The 19,847-nt window shown below is 47.3% G+C and overlaps 2 protein-coding genes across 3 annotated transcripts in view; both read right to left on the bottom strand.

Annotated features, from left to right (window-relative positions):
• Window positions 1–214: 214 nt before the first annotated feature.
• On the bottom strand, window positions 215–9,035 carry pros1 (protein S). The gene is made up of 14 exons (XM_083691038.1): window positions 8,767–9,035; window positions 7,688–7,845; window positions 6,891–6,915; window positions 6,656–6,739; window positions 5,838–5,960; window positions 5,354–5,479; window positions 4,267–4,395; window positions 3,390–3,633; window positions 2,862–3,048; window positions 2,233–2,397; window positions 1,662–1,830; window positions 1,143–1,282; window positions 768–999; window positions 215–543 (listed from the first exon to the last, which is right to left on the bottom strand). Exons 1-14 carry the CDS (start codon window positions 8,843–8,845, stop codon window positions 362–364), a joined length of 2,043 nt encoding a protein of 680 aa, XP_083547164.1. The 5' UTR covers window positions 8,846–9,035; the 3' UTR covers window positions 215–361.
• A 552-nt stretch (window positions 9,036–9,587) lies between these two features.
• Window positions 9,588–19,847, bottom strand: part of rasa3 (RAS p21 protein activator 3) — a 31,826-nt gene continuing 21,566 nt past the window's right edge. The window contains exons 8-24 of one of the 2 annotated variants that reach the window (XM_083691113.1): window positions 19,570–19,643; window positions 19,275–19,379; window positions 18,969–19,125; window positions 18,600–18,748; window positions 17,881–17,995; window positions 17,681–17,755; window positions 17,423–17,546; window positions 16,883–16,989; window positions 16,693–16,770; window positions 16,401–16,478; window positions 16,003–16,076; window positions 14,243–14,361; window positions 13,600–13,682; window positions 13,295–13,503; window positions 12,960–13,063; window positions 12,502–12,685; window positions 9,588–12,334 (exon numbers count right to left, since the gene is read on the bottom strand). In XM_083691113.1, the coding sequence (XP_083547239.1) occupies window positions 12,259–12,334; window positions 12,502–12,685; window positions 12,960–13,063; window positions 13,295–13,503; window positions 13,600–13,682; window positions 14,243–14,361; window positions 16,003–16,076; window positions 16,401–16,478; window positions 16,693–16,770; window positions 16,883–16,989; window positions 17,423–17,546; window positions 17,681–17,755; window positions 17,881–17,995; window positions 18,600–18,748; window positions 18,969–19,125; window positions 19,275–19,379; window positions 19,570–19,643 (1,911 nt within the window). In that variant the 3' untranslated portion in view covers window positions 9,588–12,258. The remainder of the gene's footprint in view (window positions 12,335–12,501; window positions 12,686–12,959; window positions 13,064–13,294; window positions 13,504–13,599; window positions 13,683–14,242; window positions 14,362–16,002; window positions 16,077–16,400; window positions 16,479–16,692; window positions 16,771–16,882; window positions 16,990–17,422; window positions 17,547–17,680; window positions 17,756–17,880; window positions 17,996–18,599; window positions 18,749–18,968; window positions 19,126–19,274; window positions 19,380–19,569; window positions 19,644–19,847) is intronic. The other variant, XM_083691114.1, reaches the window with a different exon arrangement.

Here is a 19,847-nt window from a genome sequence, read left to right as displayed (position 1 = left end):
AAAAACAACAAAAGCAACACATCATTCAGATTCACCGGAAGAAACAGCTCATTTTAGCGACATCAAGCAGTGTTGCGACAGAGAGGCGTGAGACACAGTCATAGATGCGAGGGTAATCGTAAAAAGAAACAAGTCTCACAAAGAGTGCAAGGAACAAAACGAACAAAAAGTCACTGCATTCAACCCCCCCCCCCCCCCCCCCACACACACACACACACACACAAACACACACACTCTCTCCCTCTCTTTAATGCTTACTCAGGAGGTTATATGCAGCGTTTTGAATGGGGGGCGAAACAGTGAATGGGGGGAAGCTCGAGTCAGGTGCATGGGTCAGATTGGATGACCTGTCTGTGAGCTGTCATTTGGGGTGGGGGCCATTAGAGTGGGACTCGGGGGGCGACACAGGGGGACAGGAGTGGGACTTAATGCTGTTGTGTTTGCTGACGGCCTCGTCAAAGTCTAGCTGCTGCCCGTTGATGCTGACGTCCATGCAGCCGTGGTAGTAGGCTGTCACTGGGGTGGCGGAGACGGGGATGTCATCTGAGAGGAGGGAGGGAGGGAGGGAGGGAGGGAGGGAGGTATTGACTGGTCAACAATCACCTTGCACACACAGCACCACAAACTGAAACCCATTGGATCCACAATGAAACACAAAACATTTGAGGAGGGTAGCTAAATGAAACATAATTGAAGTGAGACAGAACAAGGAAGAGAAACACACGCAGTGGAGACAGTGGAGGCATTGAGTTGAGTAGATAACCCACCTGGCAGCCCGCCGATGTAGGTCCTGAGAGTCTGCTGCTGCATGGTGGTGTTGAGCCGCGACAGTGCCTCCCTGAGGGCCTCGGGGAGGATGTAGGAGACAGTGGAGGAGTTGGCAGAGATAACCAGCTCTGTAGGTGTGACGGTCAGCTGGAAGACCAGGCGGTCAGGGTAACACAGCATCAAAGACTGTAACCGTGCCACGGAGAAGCCGTCCAGGAATACACACAAGTCCTGGAGAGGGGAGGGGGAGGGGGGTAGTGAGAAAGGAGAGTGTGTATGTATGTGTGGCACGGAATGAGAGAAAACATGATGCGGTGTGTGTGTGTCTGTGTCTGTGTGTGTGTGTGTGTGTGTGTATGTGTGAGAAAACTCACCGCATCATCATCTGATCCTTGTGTTACAACGGAGACAGTCAGGGGGACGGTCTCGTTGGTTACTAGGGCGAAAAGCACCCCTGTGCTGCTGGACGGAAGGATGCTCATCATCAGCTCCACCCTCCAACTATCAGCCTCACCTGGTCACACACAAGCACACACACACACACACACACACACACACACACACACACACACACACAGACAGATACACACACACACACACACACACACACACACACACACACGCACGCGCACACAGACATGCACGCACACAGACATGCACGCGCACACAGACACGCACGCACACAGACATGCACGCACACACACACAAATACGCACAGACACACACCAACTCATCATTAGTAGACACACTGCTATACAGGCTGCTGTAGACTGCTGTTGTATACCACAACATTGTGGTCTATGTGAAACAGTTGAAGTGTAGTCCATATTGAAGTGTGCTAATGTAGTCTGTATTCTATGCTGAAGTGTACTAGTCTGACGTGTGCTACTCACTGTACTCTATGTTGAAGTGTGCCAGTCCTGCTCCAGTGAAGTAGGAGCCTCTCTCTACGTGGACGAAGCAGTGTTTACTCTCCTTCTCCTGGATGACCTCCTTGACCCCTGACGCACCCTGGTTCATCAAGTTCCAGCCCCGGATACAGCCGTCCAGCCGAGGGTTAATCTATGGATACACACACACACAGGTACGCACACGCACACACGCAGGCACACACACACACAGGCACGCACGCACACACACACACATGCACACACGCGCACACACGCGCACACACACACACACACACACACACACACACACACACACACACACACACACACACACACACACACACACACACACACACACAATTGAACCGTGTTGTGTTTTATAGCTTGGTCAAGTATGACAAAGGGTGGACTAGGCTGGTGTGGTTGCAGTAATGATAGGGTGTTTATACTGTTCTGATGTTGTTGTGTGGTTGTTGAGTGGTTCTAGAGTGGTTGTAGTGTGGTTGTGGATTGGTTATACTGCAGCTGCTGTGCAGATGTGGTGCACTTGTGGTTTAGCGGAAGGGTTTTTTACCGGTTTGATGACGCTGTCGGTGCGGTTGGGCAGGCCGGCGATGTAAACCTTGGTCTCCAGTTTGCCGTTAACGGAAGTGAAGAGGCTCTCTGGACTGTTGATGCTCATCACCGCCTCCTTACTGATCTTCACACTAATACTGTTATCCAGCTCATCCACTGAGATCTACAACACAACACAACACAACACAACACAACACCACATAATATACCACAACACAACACAACACAACACCACATAATATACCACAACACAACACAACACAACACCACATAATATACCACAACACAACACAACACAACACCACATAATATACCACAACACAACACAACACAACACAACACAACACCACATAATATACCACAACACAACACAACACAACACAACACACCACACCACACCACACCACACCACACCACACAACACCACATAATATACCACAACACAACACAACACAACACAACACAACACAACACAACACAACACAACACAACACAACACCACATAATATACCACAACACAACATGATGTTCTCTAGCACATCTATCAGTATCTACACATCAGACAAAAACGCATCATTACAGAACACAACACAACAGAACAACACGCATCCTGTTCAGTGATCTTACCACATGCCACTGTCCATCGTTGATGGCCTTGCCCCCACTGGTGACTTTGAGGGAGTGCTGGTTCTTGAACTGGACTTCGATACGCCCTCCTCTCAGCCCCAACATGAAGAACGAGTCCTGGGAGGACTCGGCGTAAAGCACCACCCCCTCTGGGTCGAAGGTACGGAAGTCAAACTCTGCAGCGAACCTAGAGACATGCCCAGAGGCCAGATCTATGTTAGGAGACAGAAATGTGTATGGAGTAGACTCTATTGATCAGACATAGACAACAGGTGTGTGTATGTGTGTATGTGTGTGTGTGTGTGTGTCTGTGTGTGTGTGTGTGTGTGTGTGTACTACAATGCACTACAATTGCGTGACTTATGTTTGGGTAATGTTCCTTCTTTAGGGATTAAGTATTGGTTGAAGGTGAACTTTGGACAATGTGTGGTTAGTGTTAGTGTGTGTGTGTGTGTGTGTGTGTGTGTGTGTGTGTGTGTGTGTGTGTGTGTGTGTGTGTGTGCGTGCGTGCGTGCGTGTGAGTCTCACTTGGTGTTCTCTGGCAGGCGGAAGCGTAGGTAGATGACGGGGAGCCCAGCGAACTGTTCCCCCAGGTAGAGCATCTCTGCATGTTTGTAGTCGTACAGCTGCACGCACGGAGGAGGGATCTCCTCACAGCGCCGCTGGTCCTCCGCCAGCTGCAGGCCCAGGCGCCCGTCACAGTGGCACGAGAAGCTGCCCATCGTGTTCACGCACGTGTCGCCACACAAACTCAGTCCACACTCGTCCACGTCTGCACCAGGGCGCGCGCACACACACACACACACACACACACACACACATGCACACACACACACACACACACACACACACACACACACACAGAGGCCGGAGAGGTTAGAGGTCATGGGGGGTAGAGATCACGGTCACACCAAAGGATCAACTTCCATCGTAATATTTATTGCACATAGGTCTTTCGCCGTGTGCCTTCCTCTGCGTGCATGAATTGTCTTTCTTTCATTGATGCTCCTCCCTCATACACAGTCATGGATATCTGTCCAAAAAAGCATGTTTTTGTGCAGTCTAAGAAGGCACTGTCTAGAAACAATCCCCAGCCCTTTTGCCATAGTCACTGGTATAGATCTGAAAGGATTGGAAAGATGTAAACAAGATAGCCTATGTAGCATTTGTTGCCATATTGCTGACACATATCCAATCATATTCATCAATTTTAGATCTACAAAAGTGTTTTGAAGGTTGGGAGCCAGGGGTTGTTTCTAGACAGGGCCTAGATCTCACACCAGCAATTTGCCATACACTGTATCACTATAGTATAGCTGTGATGGGCTTGCTATGTGTTGTTGCAGTATCGCCCCCTGGTGGTGGGTACAGCTCAGGGGAGCCCGACAACAGCTCTGTGTCTCACCATAGCAGGAGCGGGAGGTGAAGTTGTACTTGAAGCCCGGGGGACACTGGCACTCATACATGCCGGGGCTGTTCACACACCTGGCCGGCTCCTCACAGATACTGGGGTACATCCGGCACTCATTAATATCTGAGAAGAGGACACCAAAAATGGTTCATAACATTCTAACATTCTACATGATGAGAATGTTGCTTCTCTAAATACTCTCTTTGACTGTGACCCTTTCAAACACGCATGGTGAGACCGTTCGTTATCATACACGTACATGTACCAACACATTCATCCTTGACTAAAATGCTATCTTCAGTGGAGATTTTCGATTGAAAATGTTATTTTGTCCAAGACTAGACTTCATCTGTGTCCAGGAAACTAGCCTTTAAAGTGTAAACATGCAATAACATGCAGTGGCTATGAAGTCTAAAGGCCTGCCAAACCACAGTCACTGGAGACTGATGATGTGTTTACGGTAACAGAAATGGTCCTTCCTGCTGGTTCAGCGTCCTCAGAGCTTTAAATCACTCTTGCATAACACTATCCAGGTCATCCATCTTTCCCTTTTACCGTAAAACAATTAATCTGGGCCTGTGTACCAGAACAGATGGGGGAGCAGAATGTCCAGGGGGTGCAGATTGTTGTGTTACACCATCCAAGGGGTGACTAGAGTGCAGGGTGTTATGAAGACTCTCGTCCTTTACAAATGTAATGCAGCTGCTCTAGTTTCTGCCTCACAGAGAGATCACAGCATTCCTGGAACAGCGAGTGGCGCACACGCATGCACGCACACACACACACACACACACACACACACACACACACTCACGCACAGGCACGCCTGCTCTTCTGTAGTCAGTGAGTGACAGTGAGGTCATACTGTACACGCTACAGGGCTGACTTGAAACATATTGTGCTGGCTCTGACATTTTCCTTTCACCTTTTTTTTCACCTTTCCTTTCACCTTCCCAGCACTGATTCAGCAACCCTAGTGGATGCGTGACCAGGCCAGCCCAGTCTAGCTCAGCTTGGCTCAGCTCAGTTTGGCTCTGTAGTGTGAATTAGGGTTCAGTACAGCAGGTCACTTCTCTCTTACCGATGCAGTGAATCTTATCGTTGGTGTAGTAGCCGACTTCACACATGCAGTGGAAGCTCCCAGGGAGGTTGAAACACTTCTGGTTGCATCCCGCCGGGAACTCTGGGTCGGAGCACTCGTCGATGTCTGCTCAATCGACCAATCAGCATCAGTCAGAGTCAAATACATTGAGTATCTATTTCTAAATATGCAGTATTTTTACTAAACTAAACTAGTAAACTACTTTTTCTATATATCTTGTCAGGCACATTTAGTTGATGGGGTTTACAATGTTGGGACTATTCCGTTGACCTCATTGACTTCAGCGGGGAAAGTTAAATCACGCATGGAGTCAGTAGGATGAGGTTCCCCCAAGCCAAGATGCTGATCTTGGGTCAGTTTTGCGTTTCTTTATTTGCGTTTATCAGCTGCTCTTAGATCTGTGCCTGGCTGGGGGGTAAACCTGACCCCTGACCCCTGACCCCTGACCCAGCCTCTTACTCACCCTCCTGACAACGCACGCCCTTCCAGCCCGGCTTGCAGACACAGGTGAAGGAGGCCTGTTTGTCCACACATCTCTCAGAACCGTCCTTATAGCATGGATATGGCAAACACTGATTACTGATCTCTGGAACACAACCATCATACAACATACACACAACGCATTAGTAACGTTTACACAACCCATAGGTAACATATATCTAACATAATCAGAACACACACACACACACACACACACATGAATACACACACAACAATACACATGCAACAACACACACAAAAGTGATTTGAGGATCCCGAAAAACACGCTTGAAATTTAATGAAAATGAAATTGTCCCTAATGTAGGTCATAAGACAAAGACATTCACTAGCTACAGTATAAGCATACATGCCCGTACAGAACAAATATGCTCCAAAACATTGTTGCAGCATCACATTTCAGGAAACAACACCAAACAGGCACACACACGCTCAACTCTGGGCAAAGGTCTCAAGCTTTTCCTGACTGAGGCGTCTGACTGGTATTTTCTCCTGTCAAATCTACCTCTCTCTATACTTGCTACCTTTAAAACCTCTGTCATATCCAACTCTCTCTATGCCTGTCTCGTGCTACCTTTAAAAACCCTGTCAAACCCATAGCATTATAGTTAGTTATTTCTATGTCTACAGTAATATGACACTGTAAAAAACATTGAGGTGGTCAGACTTTGGGTCAATTTCAACTCAGTTTCAGTTATTATTTGATTTTAGTTCATGGAATTGAATGAGCAGTTTAAGCGACTGGACAAGCCTGGGGGTGAGGTCTGGTGTGGTCAGACCTACCTTTCACACAGGTGCGGAGGTCAGAGGGCACATTGGAGTCAGAGTACCGGTTGCTGATGCCCACGCGATGAGACCCCAGACACACTGAAACACAGTGAGTCAACACACACAGTGGTTAGGGGTTACCAGTAGGCTGGTGCAAAACATTTGTATTATTATTGATGATAACAGTGAAGGGGATTTATCATACTTGCGATACTCAACATATTGGGTCTTAACAATGATAAAGACTTACCAACATATCTGGGATAGAAGTAGTCCTGTGAAAGGCGAGAATATGTTTTTAAGATTTGTAGGTTTCATATTTCCCAAACACTCTGAGGTAGTAGGATACAGTAGACATCATCTTTATCACGGCTCCTGAAAAGCCACCAATCAAAGTAGCCCCTTGTCTAACCAATCAGATAAATGATCTAGCCATCCTTCCCCTGAACCAACAAATCACAACATTCTCTCCCATGCTGCCCCTGTTCACTTCACTTATGGCCGTATTAAGTACCAATCACAGCCCAAGTTTCCATTTTGGCAACCTAATCCAGCTTAATCCCACACAGGTCACTGATCCGCTATGTAAATACACACACACACAAACCCACCCACACACACGTGCATGCACGCGTGTACACACACACACACACACACACACACACACACACACACACACACACACACACACACACACACACACACACACACACTCTGCAATGTAAGGTCACTGCTCTGCAATGTAAACATGAGTCACTGGGAAATCTAGCACCATCACAGATACAAATACAAGGATAAGGTTCAGTGACCTTTAGTCTGTCTGACCCAACACACACAGTGAGAGAGACATAGGGGAGAGTCTACACCCAGCATGGCCATCTAGTGACTACCCTCTCAGCTGGTCCATTCTAGAATGGTCATCTAGTGACTACCCTCTCAGCTGGTCCATTCTAGCATGACCATCTAGTGACTACCCTCTCAGCTGGTCCATTCTAGCATGGCCATATAGCAATTACCCTGTCAGGGGGTGGCTGTGATGTCACTCACTGTCTCTGGGTTGTTTTCGAAGATCTCTCGCGCCTCCTCTTTGTCGCACAGCTCCTCGATACACTCCCTCTCCAGGTTGCCCTTCTTGCTCTCCTCGAAGAGACTGTTGGCGCGGCGATGGCGTGTCAGGAACTGGGAGGCCTTGCTCTGAGTGAGGACTGGAGGACACACAAACACACAAACAAAACATCACCTTTGTACTGTACTGCAATGTAACGCCTCTCTACCGTTAGTGAACCTGTTAATAATCATATGATGAGTGTCATTACATGATTGCAACATGATTATTACACGGTTATTACATAGTGTATCAGGCTGAGATGACTTGTGATGATAGTGTTGGTACTTGACAGCAAGCTGTGTAGTCTGGAGCTGGATCTACAATCTTCAAAGCAAAATTGTACATCTTTCTGTTGTGGTTGGATATATTAGAATGATGTTACTGTTTGTTGACTTCTAACATTTCAAACTTCATAAGTAAGAATGGACGAGTGATTAGAACACTGGTCATGTACAGTAGTTACTAAACTCGTATTCATTCCATATTGATTGATGACTAATCTCATCAGGCCCTTGAAGTGAGAAACTAATTGTAGATTATGGTGATCAGATTAGTTTTCCATTGCAAAAGGCTGTTGTTTGCGAGGAATAATCTCACCACGTGCTGCATGGGTGAGCAATGAGTGGTTTCTGTACAGTGTCTGCGGTTTGTCCCCCTCTCTCTCCCTCTCCCCCTCTCTCGCTCCCTCTCTCTCTCTCAGACACTGGGCTTGAATTAAGGTTTCAAGGTTTCGTTCTGAATCGATCTGATTCAGATCGATTCTGAATCTGTTTGCCTGTGTCGACATACGCACCTCGAATTGTCTGTAATTATAAAATAGTTTTGAAAGTAGTCAATAGTTTGTATCCAGAGATTTTAGTCATCATTGACGGGTGAAAGGTTTCCTTCAGTGTGGAAGTTACCGTTATTCATTAGAAATAGACTACAATAATGAACACACACACAACTGAACTTTCATTTCCTTGAAATTACACAATAGTTGAGTTATCCCGAAACCAAACATTCCTTTTGGACTTACATTGATGGGCATCGCAGAGCGCGGTGAGAAAGACAAGACAGGCCAAGGATTCCCCCAACGCCGAGTTCTGTCTCCACATCGTAAAGCCGTCCGCTGAACTAGGCCGATATGGCAGTTGGCTCAAAGCGGGTTGCTGATCTTCAGGTCTGGGAGAAAACTTTATTCTTCACGAAAATGTTTTCGCCTTTTCTGTGGAGAGAGCTGGGATGGGGCCAGGGGCACGCCGAGAGGGAGTCGACAGAGGGAGCTCTGTGCTCCGGCTGCGGTTGGACTGGAAAGCACACACTGCGCATACATTGTGCTGTGTGGGACTTAAGAGTTGTGGCCAGTATTTGAACCCATTGTTTGAACTTTTTTAAACTGTGGTTTCACTGCTAACGCATGCTCACAACTGCTTATGCATGCAGAAAACATGCAGGAAACTGAATACACACACACACACACACACACACACACACACACACACACACACACCATACGTGTTATAAATTACACACACTACACACACTATCTCCACCATATCACTTGTTTATGTAGTGCAGTGTGTCCTGTCTTGGAGGCCTACTTCGACTAGTAAAATAACTTTCATAAAATTTGTGGATTGTGACCCTCCACCCTGTAAATATAGCCTATGGTATATGACAGAATAGCCTAGTAAAACAATGAATAAACCCTGCCCTCTGTTGCATTTCAAGGTGTAATCTGTAAATAGGTGTCCCCTGTGGCCAGTTTACTACTCACTTACACTGGGGTCATTACAATATCAGCACTTTTGGAAAGCTCTTTCACATCTGTAAACAAATGACACTCAGACAACAGGCTGCATTAATATTGCCTTCATTTAGTAATTCAGGAAAAAAAAACATGTTCACCATTCATTCAACAATAGTTCTGTACACAAATAACAGGCTTCTTTTAATACTCTTAATATATTTATACAAAATACACTGTTCTCCCTTTATATGGTGTTTGCTTGAAGAGGAATTTCCTGTAATGGTGGGGTGTGGTTATTTCTTAATGATTTGATTGGTTTAATCTTCAATCAGCTGACCTGTTGGAGTTATTATTGCATGCTGAGCCTAAGTGATTTGACATTATTGCATAAATCACGCATTTGTGCATTTGAGGCGACAGTTCTGTTTCACTGCCATCGTCCAATCAGTACATAACTCCAATAAATGTTATATTGAGATACAAAAATAAATACCATCAACAACTTTGGATGCGTAACAGAAAGACTCTTAGCTGGTTTACATCTAAACAATGTCTTCATAACCTTAAACATGCAGTATTTCATGTACAACCCTGGGCAACAGTGGGGGCTACACCAAACCCCCCCGCCCCCACCCCCTCATAACAGAGAGGATGGAGGCTAAAACAACACTCTTCGGGCCGGTCCCCCAGACAATGATTAAGCCTAACCCTAGACTAAAAAGCATCTTCAATGGAGATTTTCTATTGGAGATATTCTTTAGTCCAGGAACTAGGCTTAATCTGTGTCCGGGAAACCGGCCCTTTATGTTTCAGAAATGATACTGTACATAGTGTTGGGTGGGGGGGGGGGGGGGGGTCATATTGGCAGGGGCTCCTCCAAATGGAACATTGACGCTGTACAAGGAGGAGGGAGAGACATCTAATATTAAGGACGATGAAACCTCGTTCCACGATCCTCCACCTCCACCTTCCTCTTGACCTAAAGGCAGTGTTCGTTTAGCGGGCAGTCAAAACACTGCCTCTCCTATAACACTGATTCCTAACCTAACTACAGTAATTCCATTGGCAACACAACAGCCCTGTCCAGAAACAACCCCTAACACCCTCCTCTCTAGTCTGGCAATGTGGAGCTACCACCATTTTGCTCATACCTATCCAATCCTGTCAGATCTACATCTAGCCATATCTCCAAGCCTCTTGGATAGCAAAATGGTGGGGGCTTCAACCTGTCCACTGATAGGCTAGGTGGATCTTTCAGTCTTGCTCACACCTATCCAATCAGATACTGTGTGAGCCTGAGGGGGACAGTTGTTTCTAGACAGGGCCAACCTTAAAAACACACTCCCTCACTGCAAGGGCTCTCTCTCTCTCTCTCTCTCACACACACACACACACACACACACACACACACACACACACACACACACACACACACAATCAAAGACACATTTTTCCTTAGACTTGTATCTGAAAAGTAAGAGTATTCTGTACAAGAAGATCAAGATAGAAAACACACACAGTTCGCAGGTTGAGGGTTTCATACATCAAAAACAACAAAGATAGAAAAGACAAATTTGTGGCATTGGCATAATAATCATTGATCTGTTTTCAAAAACAGTTAGCAGTTTTGAGATATAACAAAAATGTATCTCAGCAACACAGATGATTTGGTTCAGAAATCCAGGAAATGTAGAACGGGGTGTGACTGGCACCATCTGTGACCCTGTGCATAGCTTCTTAGCACAGCTGATATGTCAAATAATAACATGATCTGATCTGGCAGGTGAGACTACCCCGTGTGTAGAGCTTCATGGCTAATGGATGGAGGCCCATACTGTGTGTGTGTGTGTGTGTGTGTGTGTGTGTGTGTGTGTGTGTGTGTGTGTGTGTGTGTGTGTGTGTGTGTGTGTGTGTGTGTGTCAGGCCCGTACTGGTGTGTTGTCATGGACATACAGCTGGCCATAGCTGAGTTATAAGACATACTGTACAGTATTGGCATTGAATGCCAGTTAGAACCATGTTTCTCGCAATGCAGAGGGTGAATAATAGCATCTGTACCTTCAATAGGCCCCGGATCTGACCAATAAGTTTCACAGCAGGAAATGTTTTAAGGAATGCATACAAATGGGTTTTAAAAACACTGGGACAATGTTCCCACCAGGGAGGGTGGAAAAGGACACAAGTCATACTCCACAAACCAACAGAGCCAGGCTCTGAATTAAAGACTCTTAACTTTTTAAGTTGTTAAAACAAGATGATAAGGATTGCAAATAAGGGTGGGCAGACGATACCCTAAGTGAACAGTCTTTCTACCTAGAGTTTGGTCCGTGTGACTTGAAATACAAACAAATCTTTTACACCAATAATATATCACAGAAACAATTTTTTTTAAAACATAAAAAAACAAGAGCCATGAAATAAGATTCTTCAAAATGTGCTGAGAGGCAGAGCTTTATCGCCCGTCGATTCGGGGACGATTAAAGTGCGTGGTCACTGGTTGCCATGGTGACCTGCTGGTCACTGTCCCGCTGATCGTCCAATCAAAAGCTGTTTTGTTTCTTTCAGCACATCGTATAAAAAAAGACCAGACAGATGCTTGGCGTGACTCTCTCTTGCTCTCTCCTTCTCCCTTCCTCTCTCTCTCTCTCTCTCTCCTTCCCTGATCTCAGGTCTGTCCGTCCGTGTTCTAAGAGACGCATCATCGGAAGCCGTGGTCAAGGAACCAGGATGCATTGCTCGCGGGTTCCTTTCTGGCGTCATGGCAATGGCAGGGCGGGGCTAGATGGAGTAGGTGGAGCTTTCTGACTGCTGGCGGATGTAGCACTGTAGGCTCTTGTCTCCGATTGGATGTTCCCTGCGAACACAGAACAGATTACAATGACGCCCACGCTGACACATCAATAAACACCTTGGTCATTGGGGCTGCCGCGACTCACTCTGACCAACCACAGTCAGCGTTACACAAAACTGACCGTTTGAACCTCAGAGGCTGCCTACGTCACCCAGCAGAATGGTACTTACTGACTGCCTATCTTGGTCTTCTTGAACTTGTCCCGTTTGTACTTGGTGTGCTGCTGCTCCAGTGTCTGAACGGACGAGACGATGAGCTTCAGGGTCTTGTAGGTCTCCTGCGGGTCGTCGATGACGAAGCTCGAGTACTCTTCCTGCTCCGGTCCGTCGTACACCGACTTACTGCCGCACGCCTCTGGAGGACCGACGGAGAGAGTGGTGAGACACACGCACACACACACACACGCGCACGCACGCACGCACAAGCGCACACACGCAAGCATGCACGCACGCACACACATGGACACATACACGCACATGGACACACACACACACACACGCACACACATGCACACACATAGATACACACACACACACACACACAGACACACACACACACACACACACACACACACACACACACACACACACACACACACACACACACACACACACACACACACACTGACCTTGCATCTTGACCAGTTTGGACATGTAGGTGCTGAACAGAGAGTAGATCCTCTCAGTCTCTCTGTCTCCATCCACGTCCAGCTGAATGTTGGCTGGGAGACCACTGTGACACAGAGACACACACACACACACACATTATCCTCCAATGGAGAGAGAGGGGGGGGGAGTGGGGAATAGAGGAAATGCAAGAGGATGAGTGAGAGAAGGACAGAGGAAAAGCAAGAGGATGATAGAGAGAAAGAGAGAGAGAGAGAGAGAGAGAGAGAGAGAGAGAGAGAGGCGGGGTGTTCCTGGTTACCCAGTAACCAGGAGAGAGAGAGAGAGAGAGACTCACCCAGTGCAGGGCGTACACCCGGTGGCGGTGTCAGCTGACACCTTGCAGCAGAGCCAGTGGCCGTTGAGGTAGGCGGAGGGGTGGTAGGTGCTCAGGCGTTTCTGGTTGCACTGGCTGACCTTGGTGAGGATGTCGATCCAGTCCCGAGCCTCCACACAGTTGTTGGCCTGGATGTAGAGTGCCCTCTCTGGCTGGATGACCTGGAACATCTGAGAGGCGGACAGAGAGAGAACCAGAGTGGAAGGTGATTGGAACATCGTCATGTGAATTTGGCTGGGTTTGTTTTTGCTTGGTTGTAGTCTTACATTCTTCATCTTGAAGGACTCTTCCTCCAGTCTCTCCACAGCCAGGATGTTCTCTATGGGGATACTGCAGAGAGCGCCCTCACCTGGAGAGACAAGGCAATGACAATCAGACAACACACTCCAACCAGAGAACAGGGAACTACAGACACCCATGTGTATGTGTGTGTGTGTGTGTGTGTGTGTGTGTGTGTTTGTGTGTGTGTGTGTGTGTGTGTGTGTGTGTGTGTGTTTTAAATTGGAGTTAGTGGGTGAAAGGGGCAAAATAGGCTGTGTCTGCGATTTCACTCTACATCACATTAGTGTGTGTGTGTGTGTGTGTGTGTGTGTGTGTGTGTGTGTGTGTGTGTGTGTGTGTATGTGTGTGTGTGCGTGTATCGTATTCCTGAGTGTTGTGTTTTGGGTGGGTGGGTTTGTTCCGTTGCAGCTTGGCTTTGTATCCTGCTAAGAGAGTTAATCACAAACACATGTGTGTTCTGAAGGCGCAGGCACATCGTGTGCAGACCCAGCATCTAATAAAAACAACACACACACACACACACACACACACACACACACACACACACACACGGAGACAGAGAGACAGAGACAGAGACAGAGACAGAGAAACAGGTCCAACGTAACCGTAAGAAGAGTCCCAACAAACCTTTGGCGTTACCTTTGGTTTTATGGTAAGTGAACTCATGGTTGGTGAGACGGAACCACCGCTTCTTGAAGTTCTTCATACCAAAACGGTTCCTCCCCTGTGCTCTCTTGATCATGAATCTGGAGAGACAGAGCGGAGTTGAAGGGAGTGAGTGAAGGAGGAACACAGAGAGGGAGGGAAGGAGGGAGGGAGAGAGAGAAAGAGGGATAGAAGAGAAGAGAAGAGAAGAGAAAGGAAGGGAAGAGGAGAGAGATACTCAGCAAGAGAGGCCCTCAAAAAATGAAGTGAAAAAAATGTGTTGAATCTTTCAGAATGTCAGAATGCTCCAACCTAGAGCAAGTCTATACGAATAACAACTTTTTTCCCAACTTATGTTCTCTTTCATTACTATCTCTACATTAAAGAAGAATACATGTTAATGGTCTATGACTGTCCACTAGTTAGTTTGGTGGACAGGAGACCAGGCGGGTAAACAACAACAACAACAACAACAACAATCAAAGGTCACAAATACATAATGCTACGACAACAACAACACCAGGAAGCCCTAGCTTAAACACTACAGTAACATAGCAGCTGATTGGCTATCAGGTGATGGCATTATAGTGCCACTGGGTATAAAGCATCACTAAGTGTCCTCTTCTACGGGAGGCTTTGGGGAGAAGATTGGCAGGAATCTACTGCTGTAACACTTTACTTGATGGTGTCATCATTACTGTGTCATTCGTCCTGTAAGTGCAGTATGACAAATATTGTCATTAACCATTCTTACACTTTACAGTCAGGTTAGGGTTATTACAGGGTTATTACATCTAGATAGGTATAAAGGCATGATAACAACACTTACTTACATGGTACTTGTAATAAGACCACTATAAAGTAAAGTGTTGTTGAGTCTTGCGTACAGTACGGGGGACAGCTCAGGGTCACAGCAGGGTTAACAAGGTCAGAGGTCAAGCCTCAGCGTGGCGCTTACCTGGATGAGCCCTTCCCATCAACCCTCTTAATAGTGAGTTTAACGCTCCTGCACACGCCCAGCAGAGAAACACAAGAGGTGCAGCGGTGAGTCTAGACCGACTGTGGCCACACCTGAACTAAGGTGGTCTCTGAACTCTCCTCTGCTGTGGCCACACCTGAACTAAGGTGGTCTCTGAATTCTCCTCTGCTGTGGCCACACATGAACTAACCCTCAGATTGGCCTCTCAGATCTCTCTCTCTCTCTTTAAATCTCTATTCTGTTCTTCAAGAGAGGCTCCTAGTGGCTACCCTGGAACTACGTATGTCTTCTACAAGTAGATGCTTCTATAACCTGAGTAGTGTCTTCTATAAGTAGAACTTGTCTTTACCATCTATTCAAACTAGAAGAAGAGAGTAGCTTCATGAGTCGTGACAGAAACAAAGCCTCAATGAATACTTAAAACCCCCACACCACAGCACATGCATATCACAGCCCTCCAACAAATAGACCCAAACCCTTTAGTCCAGGAAACAATCACATTCACTCCCTTTATTCAAATATGAATAACTACATACTCAAACCTACGTCTACTACATTTCTACTCTAGTTCAACGAGCAGCGCCATCTTTCCAGTCGCTGCGCTGTGCCATGATGAAGCCATTATCAAAAGCATTGTCAAAACCGTCCACGTTGACCTACATCCACGTCTTTAGTCCCGCCTTCCTCCCCCTACCTGGCACTGTGGCTGCAGGGCAGCGGACTGTAGGCCTACTCAACTCTAGCCCTCCGTTGTCTTTCTTACCCCTCTTTCAGCATGATGGGCGTCTCGATGCTCTTCTGGTCCCGCCTCCCAGAGGTAGAGATCAGGTCTAGGAACTGGAGACAGGCACACTGGGGCTTAAACATCTCATTTACTTGATTGACTATTCAACCTTTACTGACCTGTGAGTCAGGGGAGGCTGGTGGAGGTAGGAATTTGGGAGGACGGGCTCATTGTAAGGCATGGAATGGAATGATTCCATTCCGGGTATTCTATTCCATGCATTCCAATGAGCCTGTCTTCCGATTTCTACCTCCACCAGCCTCCACTGCTGTGAGTGTAGATGAGAGGTAGAGATGACACACACTGACCAGTGAAATGACAACCACCATTTGTTTTGCCAGAAAGAGAAGAGAGAGAGAGAGAGAGGAGACACTCACATTTTTCACAGCATCTGCATATTTCTGCTCGTTGAAGTAGTCAGAGAACGCAGCCATGTAGGACTCTTTGAAATTAGCCTTGAGAGAGAGAGAGAGAGAGAGAGAGAGAGGGGGGGGGACAGATGGGGAAAGAGAGACAGTTACATGTGTTTTAGTTTTCAAGATGATTCATTTGCCACAGCATAAGACATACCATGTTGCGAAAGCACTCTAGAGAGCGCTTTAGAGAGGTTTGTGGTTCACAGTTTATGGTTGGAGGTTCACGTTTCATGCTTCATGGTATGACACTCACTGATTTGGACTTGGCCAGGCTGCCCAGGGTCTGGATGGTCTTGGAGATGAGAGTGAGGGTCCGAGATGTGTAGGGATCCTGGTAGGGAGTATAATAGAGATAAGCCTACTGACCCATATCAGTGTACTGTACATTCACCAACAAGCTAAATCAACAGAAGGTGTGTGTGTGTGTGTGTGTGTGAACTCACGGGATGATGCGGCCTCAGTTGGAACAGGTTGGGAGACAGAATGGCCGGGGCAAAGAAACGCAGGAAGATAAAACTGCTGACTGCCATGTACCTGACGTCCTGGTCCACTAGAGAAACACACCCAATAAAACACACACCTTTAGAATGACATACTGCACAGACATACATACACACACACACACGCATGCACGCACGCACGCACGTACACACCATAGACATCTTTGAAATTATACATTGCTCATTTTTTTTGCACAAATACACATTTTCAAAATGTTCAACTGTCACTGCAGTGATAGGCAATGGCCAGCAGGTGTCAGTGTATTCTATGAAACCCTCTTGCAATCTCCCACTAGAGAAGGCAATCATGTCTAACAAGGCCAAGTAAGCAGGAAGAGGCTACCATCACACAAGAGACGGGATTACAGTTCCATTTATAAGACAGTGTGGATAAAAAACGGCCTTGGATTTGTCATTTCCTGTTCTTTATGCTTCAGTCCTTTTCTTCCTCATATTGCTCACACACTCCGAGAGGTTGGTTACCTTGGAAACGGGTAGCGGCAGATTCTCGGAGAGAGAAGAAGATGTCACACATGACGGTCGGGCAGCGAACGCCAGAGGTGGTGATAACGTTGAAGATCCGGTCCACATACTGACGAAGGTTCTCCTGCGGAGAGGAGCAGAACCACATGGGAACCGGTTAGAACCGTGCTAGAACCACTACAAATGCAGACACAAAATACACAGGATACCACACACACACACACCTAAACACACACACACACAGACACACACACTCACCCTATTCGTTTCTAGGTTCTCTGACTCTTTGAGCTTGACCGGGTCGATCTCGCAGGGCTTGTGGTCCGAGCAGATCTGTGAACATGTAGAACAGAACAGAACAGAATTTGTATTTGTATGTAATTGAATTAAAGAATGCATTCATGGAATTTTCAGAGAGAGCGAAAGAGAGAGAAAGAGAGAGAGAGAGAGAGACGTACCTCATCGATGATGGGTTTGAGGGTGACCTGCAGGTAGTGATTGCCAGCCAGCTTCATAGTCTCGTCGATACACTTAGACGTTAGAGAGTTCCCCCGGAATATGGTGTTAGGGTCCCTACGTAGGCAGGAGAAGGACAGGGTCAGAATACAGGGTGGCGATTTGGGACGCTGCCCTGGAATCAAAGTGTCAATGCTGGGCTGTTGTTGTTGTTGTTATTGTTAACACTCTATCCATGACATTGGCCCTTCTAGCCATCGGCTAGTGGGATTGAATGGGGCATCATGAGTGGAAGACACACACACACACACACACACACACACACACACACACACACACACACACACACACACACACTACTTCATTGTGTGTTTAGCTGAAGATACAGAGAGGGAGTAGTTAAGGATAGAGGGCCCTCTGTCACATGAACTCAATGTACACCAAGGGAGGCTGGTGGAGGTAGAAATCGGAGGTCAAACTCATTGTAATACATGGAATGGAATAAGGAATGGCATTCCGAAAGTGAACAGAAAGGCAAACTTATTTCGTGTCTTCACTGTCCAACGTCTTCCATTCACCAGCTCAACGTCGAGCCCAAAGTCTTCCCAAACGGACTAAGAAGCTAGCTTGTCGCTCTGTGGGCGGCAGTGAGCTGATAAGTTACCACACCACGGTACAGTCAACAGTCCTTAGCTGACCCCTCCTAGCTGTTCACACTCACTGTGTGCGGTTGACCTCCGCGTGGGCGATGGCACTGAGGAAAGGCACGATCTTGCCGTAGTGGAGGAACAGCCGCACCAGAGGGATGGCAGCCTCCTGCTTCTCCCGACACACCTCCCCAAGGATGTGGGCCGTAGACGACGACACGGGCTGCGTGGGGGGAGACACACACACACACACACACACACACACACACACACACACACACACACGCACACACATACTGTTAAGTATACACAACTATCGTCAACAAGTATCCGTAACTGTAGTCTGAATACACAGACACACAACAATACGCACGCATGCACACGCACACGCGCGCGCGCACACACACACACACACACACACACACACACAGACACAGACACACCTCCACGTTGGCCGAGTCCAGCAGCAGGTCTCTGAGAGGGCTGTAGTGTTCGGAGGGGAAGACGTGGTCCTCAGTGTAAACGATGTTGAGACGCAGGGAGCCCAGCTCGTCCACCTTCAGAGTCTTACTACCGTTGTCCCGCGGCTGCAGAAAGTACCTGGGAGACAGGGGGGGGAGGGGGGGGGGGGAGGGGGACACAGTTAAGCCCACCTTCTTTTTCTGACTCAGATTCTTTATTTGTCAAGTGAATAACTGGAGTGAGCAGTGACATAACAACATGAGACGGACAGATGTCGACGTTCTCACCATGCGTCATGGACCCCCGCCTGGCCCAGTGCCTTGAGAGGAACGCGGACCCCTCCCAGGAACTCATCTCCAAACTTCAGGTTACTGGCATTCCACAGGTCCACCCTGAGGAGTACCAACACACCAGCATTAGAACCTACGAACCCAGCCAGACCCCAACAGAATCACTCACACAGGCAGATGATGTAGACACAGCATGATTTTTCTATTTCTTTTCTTTTTTGGCAGCAAGGTAACACACACACACGCATACACACACACACGCACAGACACACACACACACACACACACTCACCTCAGCGCAAGCTTGTCAACATCCTCCTCCTCCACATCAAACTGTCGTTTGGTGTAGCAGAGTGGGCGCGTCACCTACAGAGACAGTGATCATACACAATTAGTTTACTTGTTTACAAAATCAATGCATCCTGTAGCTCACTATCTGGCTGACAGGCCCTTCACTGCTACAGAACTGGTAAAGAAAAAACCCATAGAGCAGAATGTGACATGGTTCACATGGGCCTCAGTGGGACAGTGGGACAATGGCAGTCCTACACATAGACATGATGGATGAGT

Source organism: Argentina silus (genome assembly GCF_951799395.1).
Source record: "Argentina silus genome assembly, chromosome: 19".
Taxonomy (NCBI): Eukaryota; Metazoa; Chordata; class Actinopteri; order Argentiniformes; family Argentinidae; genus Argentina; species Argentina silus.
The sequence above is the reverse complement of the archived record's forward strand: the minus strand, read 5'-3'. Positions and strand labels throughout refer to the sequence as shown.

Coding starts and splice junctions, on each gene's coding strand:
- pros1 (XM_083691038.1), bottom strand. CDS start 8,845: ATGTGGAGACAGAACTCGGCGTTGGGGGAATCCTTGGCCTGTCTTGTC. Junction 7,846..8,766: donor GCTCTGCGATGCCCATCAAT/GTAAGTCCAAAA, acceptor TGTGTCCTCCAG/TCCTCACTCAGAGCAAGGCC. Junction 1,283..1,661: donor ACACTTCAACATAGAGTACA/GTGAGTAGCACA, acceptor GTGTGTGACCAG/GTGAGGCTGATAGTTGGAGG.